The sequence below is a fragment of the Sprattus sprattus genome (assembly GCF_963457725.1).
Source record: "Sprattus sprattus genome assembly, chromosome: 11".
NCBI classification, from domain to species: Eukaryota; Metazoa; Chordata; class Actinopteri; order Clupeiformes; family Clupeidae; genus Sprattus; species Sprattus sprattus.
The window spans coordinates 26,909,982-26,919,577 of NC_137909.1; the positions used below are offsets into that span (position 1 = coordinate 26,909,982).

The 9,596-nt window shown below is 44.1% G+C and overlaps 1 protein-coding gene across 1 annotated transcript; it reads right to left on the minus strand.

Moving 5' to 3' along the window:
* Positions 1–371: 371 nt before the first annotated feature.
* On the minus strand, positions 372–6,268 carry ubl7a (ubiquitin-like 7a (bone marrow stromal cell-derived); the record flags this gene model as incomplete). Its single annotated transcript, XM_080848009.1, has 10 exons — positions 372–509; positions 936–1,046; positions 2,186–2,362; positions 2,462–2,511; positions 3,638–3,771; positions 4,445–4,502; positions 4,887–4,971; positions 5,305–5,387; positions 5,731–5,850; positions 6,082–6,268. 10 exons carry the CDS (start codon positions 6,266–6,268, stop codon positions 372–374), a joined length of 1,143 nt encoding a protein of 380 aa, XP_080704135.1.
* Between the last annotated feature and the right edge of the window lie 3,328 nt (positions 6,269–9,596).

The following is a 9,596-nucleotide window of genomic DNA, read 5'->3' on the forward strand; positions in this document are numbered from 1 at the left end:
AACAAACCAAACCTGAAACAATGAACCAAGATGCATAAAAACACAGTGACATTGAAAACACTGTCTTTTTCAACATGCATATTACTGTTCTATCACTGCCCTGCCCTTTGAAACATCAAATATGTACTGGTGGCACTGAACTGGTGTGGCATATGCATAACAGATTGTTGTAGTGAAACTGCTACTGGTGCCCGCTACATACAGCACTGTTACAGTGACTGGCCGACTTTCCTCACGTGCTCAAGTGATAAGAACAAAGAGTGTTTGAAAAACCAACAAGAGGCAGCGTTTGTGTAAGTTGTACTGGTGTTGGTCGTGGTAAGGATGGTGCTTGTGTCCGTGGGCAGTGGGGGCAGAGGGGGGGGGATGGCTCAAGGTGCTCCCCCAGCAAAGATGAGCTCCAGGGCAGCCTGGATGTCTCCTCCTGTGGCCTGCAGCGCTCGCAGGATCAGCTCCTCATCCCTGATGCCCATGTCCCTCAGCTGCTGTAGCTGGAACTGCCACTGGTTCTGCATACACAGAGAGCACACAAGAGCTATCATTGCACTAAACAATGCACAAAACTAACCTGTATTTGTCTTTATGATGTGTAATATGTCTTGTTTTTATTTAAACTGAGTATTTATAGAGTAAATCTGTATAGTTATATTGTATATATTTGTATTGTTTTTGTTTTTTACTTTTCAATTGCACTCAAGTCTGAGAGCTGCCACCTCAATTTCGTTGCACTTGTGCAATAACAAATAAATATATTGTATTCTATTCACACAGCTGGGCCCGGGATAAGAGAGAATGCTGTCCTTGAAATAACACGATCCATAAAAATTGCAGTTTTTTTTATTTCTGAAACCGTGATGCATATGCAGTTTCGTATACCTCATATGTATTGTATTTTCACTGCCCACGCACCATCCACCGAACGGAATGAAGCTCACCTGCAGAGAAGACATGCTGGACACCTGTAGGGCCTGCTGCAGTGCCTGGTTGAACAGGTCGTTGGTGATGGGGGTCCCAGCAGGTGCAGGAGACTCACCTGAGGAGGGGCCCTAGCGGGAACACAGAACACGAACACGGAACACCCACTGGGTTACACAGCCTCAGAACCCCCTGTTCCCTAACTATGGGTTTGAAGAGTGTCAGAACCCTTGTTCATTTACTATGGGTTTGAAGAGTGTCAGAACCCCTGTTCATTTACTATGGGTTTGAAGAGTGTCAGAACCCCTGTTCATTTACTATGGGTTTGAAGAGTGTCAGAACCCCTGTTCATTTACTATGGGTTTGAAGAGTGTCAGAACCCCTGTTCCCTTACTATGGGTTTGAAGAACATGAAAACCCCTGTTCCTGTTCCCTTACTATGGGTTTGAAGAACATGACAACCCCTGTTCCCTTACTATGGGTTTGAAGAACATGAGAAGCTCTGGTCCTGTTCCCTTACTATGGGTTTAAAGAACATGAGAAGCTCTGGTCCTGTTCCCTTACTATGGGTTTTAAGAACATGTGAACCCCTGTTCCTGTTCCCTTACTATGGGTTTGAAGAGTGTCAGAACCCCTGTTCATTTACTATGGGTTTGAAGAACATGACAACCCCTGTTCCTGTTCCCTTACTATGGGTTTGAAGAGTGTCAGAACCCCTGTTCATTTACTATGGGTTTGAAGAACATGACAACCCCTGTTCCTGTTCCCTTACTATGGGTTTGAAGAGTGTCAGAACCCCTGTTCATTTACTATGGGTTTGAAGAACATGACAACCCCTGTTCCTGTTCCCTTACTATGGGTTTGAAGAACATGAGAAGCTCTGGTCTTTTACTATGGGTTTGAAGAATATGAGAAGCTCTGGTCCTTTACTATGGGTTTGAAGAATATGATGACCCCTGGTCCTTTACTATGGGTTTGAAGAACATGAGAAGCTCTGGTCCTTTACTATAGGTTTGAAGAACATGAGAAGCTCTGGTCCTTTACTATGGGTTTGAAGAACATGAGAAGCTCTGGTCCTTTACTGAGGGTTTTAAGAGCATGACAACTACGGGTCCTTCATTATGGATTTAAAGAGAATGAGGACTTTAGTTGCCTTATAATAGAGGTCCTCAGAGAGAAAGAGATTCATTTCAAGTGCTTTGTATTTCCTAATGCATGAGCTTCAGTCATAGAGCATCCACTGTTGGATGGTCCAGATGTCTGTCAGTACCTGGTGGCCAGTAGTGGGAGTGGCTGCGCTGCTCTCTGGCGTGCTGGCCAGGGCCAGGGCAGTGGCCAGTTCGCTCTGGGTGATGGGCCTGGGACCCAGAGCCCCGCTGTAGCCCAGCGTCACCGGACGCATCCCTGCCGAGGCCCCCGCGCTAGTGGAAGGACCACCACGACTGCCCTGAAATGTACCGGAGTTACTATGTTACACAAAACCGATGCCATTACCACAGGTTGTAATCCTCTGGAATAAAAATTGAGTTTTCTGCAAAAAGATTACCGACTGGAAGTCGTCCTCATCGTCAGACAAACCTTCAAACAGAAATCCCCCTGGTAAACAATGAACATTACATTAAGTGCTTGACGTGCCTCAAATGTGTCAACAACTTGCCAAGCTAAATTTGCCCCGTATTCCCAGGGATATTATTATATCAGAGTATAACCACTGTAAGACGTAAAAGTTACCTCAAATGTAATTCAGTGAATTGAATGAGTTTTTAACTGTAGTAAAAATGTGTTCAGATTCAGATTTACTGTATGGCTCAATCATTTAAGCCCCATCGAAGACAGGTGGTGTGGGATCATGCCACCATCAAAGTCTGACAAAATCCAAAGGAATTCAAGAGGCAGATGGTGTTCAATTAAATATAATTAAATGTAATTTAATTCAATTCAATTCAATTTTATTTATATGGTGCCAAAGCAATTATCTCAGGGCGCCTTACAGAGCCCAGTGCCTGAATCCATTCATTGTTCAGTGGTGTTCAGTGTTTGTTTCAGGGTACCAGAAGTGCAATGAGGTTATAAACTTAAACATAGGGTGCAGGAGAGGACAGTTAATCAAATAAATCACATTCACTTCAGACTTGATCTGCTTGTGTACTTCATCCATCCTCTTCTTTGGACAAAGGACTGGCCATATTGTCAGCAGCTAGTGTGCCAGCCAGGAAGTTGAGGCCAGAACGCCACCAGGCCTGTGAGCTAGTGTTGTGGTTTTATTTATATTAATGAGCAGCCTGCCAACTGAGCTTGTTCAACTGGCTGACTGTGCCAATGTCTGACAGGGTACCCGGTTTATTTGAGGTGGCCCACATGAATGCCAAAATGTTTCCGCAATACTGCCATTCAAGTCCATCTTTAGGATATTTAATGTTTTCCTTTATTAATGCCACGCTTTTTACAAAAGGGCTTCAGAAATGTTGACTCTCTGTCATGCCATGCCAAGGGACAACGAATAAAAACTAGCTAACCAAGCTAATTCCGGTGCATTTACATATTCTGGGAAATGTTTATCAATGTACACTGTCCCTTTTCAAATAAACGCATAAATAAATACAAATTAAAAAAACTCCCCCAAAAGCAGCATGAGTGCCTCTGAATAGCCTCACTGAGCACCACTGATGTCTGAGGCAGCACCGCCTGTGTCCTCCCCACCCCACAGAGTGTGCTTCCCTACCTGGCATGTCGCCGTAGGAACCTGAGGAGATGTTCCTGGAGGACGAGGCGCTCTGCTGGGCTGGCACGCTGCCCGCCACTGAGTGCAGCACCAGGATGATGGCGTTCACAAGAGCTGGGTGTGCGCTGATCAGCCTGGGCACACAACAACCATTTCAGTACTTCCTTCTCCCTCTCTCTCTCCCCCTCTCTCTCTTCTCCTCCCTCCCTCCTCTCCCCCTCCCTCTCTCTCCGTCTCTCTCACCCTCTCTCTCCCTCTCTGTCTCTCTCTCCCTCTCTCTCTCCCCCTCCCTCTCTCTCCTTCTCTCTCCGTCTCTCTCACCCTCTCTCTCCCTCTCTGTCTCTCTCCCCCTCCCTCTCTCTCCGTCTCTCTCACCCTCTCTCTCCCTCTCTGTCTCTCTCTCTCCCCCTCCCTCCCCCTCTCTACCTCCCTCTCTCTCTGTCTCTCTCTCCCTCTCTCCCCCTTTCTCTCCCTCTCTGTCTCTCTCTCTCTAAGAATATATTTCCATTCAGGATACACAACAGCCATTTAAGTATCCTCTCTCTGCTCCTTCTGCCATTCAGTTAGGAAATTAGAAGGAGAGTGTTACACACTAAGACTGCAAAGCTATAGAACTTTACTACAGTGATTACAGGATTGTCAATAATATTTACATTATTATAATTATACTGCAATACCTTTGTTATCACAAATGTGTGTATTATGACAAAAAGTCTAGTGTTGGATATCTTCTGTGGTTACATACTATATGTCCAAAATAATTATCTTGTATTGGCAGCATTTTTTTCAAATAGTAATCCAACTCACACATCAAGCATGTTTGGATCAGTGAATTGCACAAATAGGTCTTTATCTTGAAGCACTCCTGAAAACAAAAATATTTTTAGACAACAGCAATGCTAGCCAATAAGCTGTACTACACTTTCATGTTTCATTCTAAATGATGTTTATGAATCTACTTTTAGTCTGTCCTGTAGTTGTATGTAAAAAGTACATTTAAAAGTACATGGACTGCCCATGGTCAGCTACAGGGCGACAGTGGTACAGGAAGGAGAGAAGTCGTATAGTAATCTGAAGATTGCTAGTTCCATTCCCTGTCGAAGCGTCCTTGAGCAAGACACTGAACCCCTAATTGCTTCTGATCTGCAGTGTGCCATCAGTGTGAAATGTAAAATGTGGACACCTTGTAAGTCGCTTTGGATAAAAGCGTCTGCTAAATGTAAATGTAACATAGTTGAGCTCTACTAACCCAAGGCAACAGGATCGCTGCTGAGCCCTGGCGTCGCTACTATGATCTGATCCAAAGACTCCTTATTATTCAGCATTTTAAACACCTGCGGAACAGAAGACCTTTAAATACGTGTTCCTAACACATACAAAGCACTAGTGGAGCCTAAACCATGTTGCTATCTTAATTCATCACATGTTTCCAAGACACACTGTTTAGTTTTGTTCACCTGTGAGTGAGTGAGTTTGTGTGTGTGTGTGTGTGTGTGTGTGTGTGTGTGTGTGTGTGTGTGTGTGTGTGTGTGTGTGTGTGTGTGTTTGTGTGTGTGTGTGTGTGTGTGTGTGTGTGTGTGTGTGTGTGTGTGTGTGTGTGTGTGTGTGTGTGTGTGTGTGTGTGTTTGTGTGTGTGTGTGTACGACGAGTATGTGTGTTTTCCATACCGAGTCTCTGTAAGCCGTGCTTGTGTGAATGGCTGCTTGCAGAACACGGAATTCCCTCGCTGCTGCTGCTCGGTCAACGGGCTCTTAAATAAAGGCACGAAGAACATGCATACGTATATCTCAGGCTTTAAGGTAACATAGTATCAGGAAAAACATGCATATATCTCAGGCTATAAGGTAATATAGTATCACGAAGAACATGCATATATCTCAGGCTATAAGGTAATAAAGTATCACGAAGAACATGCATATATCTCAGGCTATAAGGTAATATAGTATCACGAAGAACACGCATATATCTCAGGCTATAAGGTAATAAAGTATCACGAAGAACATGCATATATCTCAGAGGATACAGTAATATATAAGAGGTGTAAAGAGGGTGACAAAAAGGAGTAGAGACGGGCCGCATCACTCACACTTTACCTGGTTGGAACACAGGTTCTGGCCAGGACTTCTTCAGGATGTGCACTGTAGAGCCTGATTCAATCCCATAGGAGTCTAATGTCAGATCATCCTTTAGCTTTCTGCCACAGTACACCAAATCTACAGGGAAACATTCAGTGGGTCACATTTGACTTCAGAAACTTAAGATGTGAATAAACCTATAATTAAGGAAAGTGGACAGAGCGTGATGTGATCTAGGTCATTGTGTGTCATAGCGTGCAAGAGATTATGCGCCATACTCCTACACAAACTTTAATTGGTTTCTGACTGTAATGCAGTAGCATCACAGAGCAATCACGGTCTGACATTGTACACAGGATACTTGCCAACCTATTAGGTCGGGGTCTGGAACGGCATCAGGTAACTGCGCAGACACGAGCTGCTTCAGCGTCGCGACGCGATACCCTCCAGGAGGAACGTCCCCGGGCTCGCTCTCGGGAAACTGCAGCACTGACTTGGGGATGGACGGCTGGTCCATTAGCTTCAGGGACAACCGCCATTCTGGGAAGGCCATCATTTTTGCCAAGGCGAATCTGTAGCAAAGCTAGTGTTCAAAGCAACTGGACCCGAGGACAGTTACCTTGATGCAAGGTCTTGCGCGCTTGCAAGGAGGTAGCTACTTGCTATTATAGCAGTCGGTACGACGTACATTTATTAAAAGTAATATGATCTTGTAACTATATCGTTAATATAACAATTCATGCTTTTAAACAAGCATGAATGCCGCCATATGCGTACACGTCAAAATAGTGTAATCCTTTTAAATAGCCTTTGGACTGAGTTGTAGAAGCGCGCGCTCAGTGGCGTTGTGCAAAACTGCTAGTCAACACGGCGAAGGTTTTCTGGGAGATGTAGTCCCCACTACTCGATTGATGCCCGTTATAAGGAAATGGCTTAACGTAACTTGATGTTCCAAAACAGCGAACAGTGATCACAGAATTTGTCAACAATTTGGTCGGCTCCCCACTGGCCCGTCTGACATCTTTACGGCATTGATATTAAGAAAGTAACATTTTCAAATAACTGGAATTTCCCAATCCTATCCTTGGCATATAGCCTAGTCTATACAAGTTAAAATATCAGCCGCTAAACATAATGTAATGGCACAGGCTCTCAAGATGAAAAATGACTTGGTCAATTAAAGACGTGAGTTTCACACTGGACTATATATAAAAAGTGTAAGGTGAAAATTGATGAAGTATAATGAATAGTTATAATGATTAAAGATTTTTTTTAAGCAAGCTGCAAAACAGTGGGCCGTTTGTCTGTAGGCAACCCAATCTACTATCACAGACACACACACACACACACACTCACCAGGGGACCGCCCGAAAACCGCCCCAACAGTCCGTCCCCCTGCCCCCATTGCACCGCCAGTAGAAAAGTGTGCGGTTTAAGGCCATGACAGTTATTTTTATCCCTGGCCAAGTCTGTCTTTGGATTCACGTGTTAAGTTTTTTAATTTCACATCTATCGTTGCTAACCAGGACAGTTTGACACTTTTTGATTGCATCAAATTAGAGTAATTTAGTGTTAAGCGACGTGGCACTATGCGAAAGACGTAGTTTGTGTAGGCTATTAATGGGTAGATGTCTGAGGCATTCATATGTAAAGCGCTTTGAGTGCTCTATGAGTAGAAGAGCGCTTTATAAATGCAGTCCATTTACCATTTGTCACAGAATATTGGCTTTCAGTCTCTTACTGATCTTTTTGTAAATTACAAATTAAAAGGTGTTATTTTCGACCTGGTTCTTCCCTGTTTTGTCCGTCCATGCCTGCATCACTGTAACTCAGACCAATCTAATACACTAGAAAATGTTGGCCCCCTTGCAAATCTCGTCATTGCAGCCTGGATTCAGCGGTTGGGTTCTGCGTGACATTACATTAAAATAGAGGTATTAGGATGTAGGCTACCTCTGTCTATGTAAGACATGTTTTGAATCATGCTTTGAAGAAGATCTGTGCATGATGAAATGGATTTTCAACTCATCTCTCACTGGCCAGATATTTTTCCACTTTTCAGAACTGCAAATAGGGCCTACTACTACTCTTACTGTTAGCGATGGCAATTATTGCTTGGAACGGTTGAGAAAAAAGTACTTCCTATCCAATTCACACCACACATATAAATAGCACATTCACACACAGTGGATAAATCAGACATATGGGCGTATGTGTTTGTTCCCACGAGAGTGTCCAGCGCATAAGCTCCCCCGATTTCTGCCCTCCCATCTGCTCACTGGAGGCGCCAAGTCCTCACAACCAACTCCATTTTCTTCCTGATTAAAATACGCTTCCAAGGCTCAGATGATTGCAATGCCATTAACAAGCTTTTAAAACAATGTAATTGTATTAACTTCTCCCAGTGCCAACTTCTCACAGTTTATATTAAAGATGTAGTATAATTGACATATATATACATATAATTAACATATAAGGGAGAGCACAACTAATATTATAGGTAGATAAACCCGTATTATAGGAGCCTGACAAGCAGGAGTCAGGAGTAGGTGGGTCTCTCCACGTGTACATGTTTAAATAGTCAGGGCGAGAAAACTATGTAGAGATGTTGTTCAGAGGTCTTCACTCCTCAGGACCATCGCATACACTCTAGCAGGCTTTATTCTGCACATGAACACACACACACACACACACACCTTTTTTTTTGGTGCATTTTTTTTTTCAATGAAAGCAATAATGTTTGATCCAAAACCAGCCTTGCTTAGCACCACACAACTCTTACCAGACCTCAGTACAGTTTTACAACCTCATATGTAACAGCTTCTCCGGCAACCTGCTATCTCCTCATAGATTTCCCAACACACACACACCAGTTTACTGATGCAGTGATAGAAAGTCACCCAGGTTGTCACGATACCGCAACGGTAAAGTGAATGTCCCTCCCCGGTGGCATGATGCGAGGAGAGGTGTGTCAGTGCTTCGGCGGCTGCCTCCTCTCTCCCAAAGGCACGAGGCCCGGCTCCAGTCACACAGGGCTGAGTGTGTGTGTGTGTGTGTGTATGAGTGTGTGTGTGTGTGTGTGTGTGTGTGTGTGTGTGTGTGTGTGTATGAGTGTGAGAGGCCCGGCTCTAGTCACACAGGGCTGAGTGTGTCCCGCCATGCTGTCGTGCTCAGTGGCAGATGGTTGCCTTGCTGGATATGCTTTTCAACGAGTGCCAGTCATCATCCGTAAGCCTCACACCACTCAGAATATACGGCCTGATAGAGCATACGGGAACCAGGGGTACACACACACACACACACACACACACACACACACACACACACACACACACACACACACACACACACACACACACACACACACACACACACACATACAAACACACACACACACACACCCAAACTCTCACAGACACAAGCCTACAAGCCTACATGCATACTTACCCCCCCACACACACACACACACACACACACATACTCATAGAAACACACATACACACCTATAAACACACACACATTTACAAACATTAATATTTGTGTATGCACATGCATACACACACACATACATATTCACACTCACACAACACAACACAAACACATGTATACCTACAAATAGATGTTCACAAACACATACATGCAAAGACACAGACACTCACTCACACTCAGACACACACACACACACACACACACACACACACACACACACACACACACACACTGCAGTCCAAATACTGAAGCTTTCAAAACCAAAAAAGAGCACAGACAGAAAAATAAATCAGCAAAGGCACACACACACACACACACACACACACACACACACACACACACACACACACACACACAACCCCTCATATGCCAATTCAACAAGCACTGAATGATAA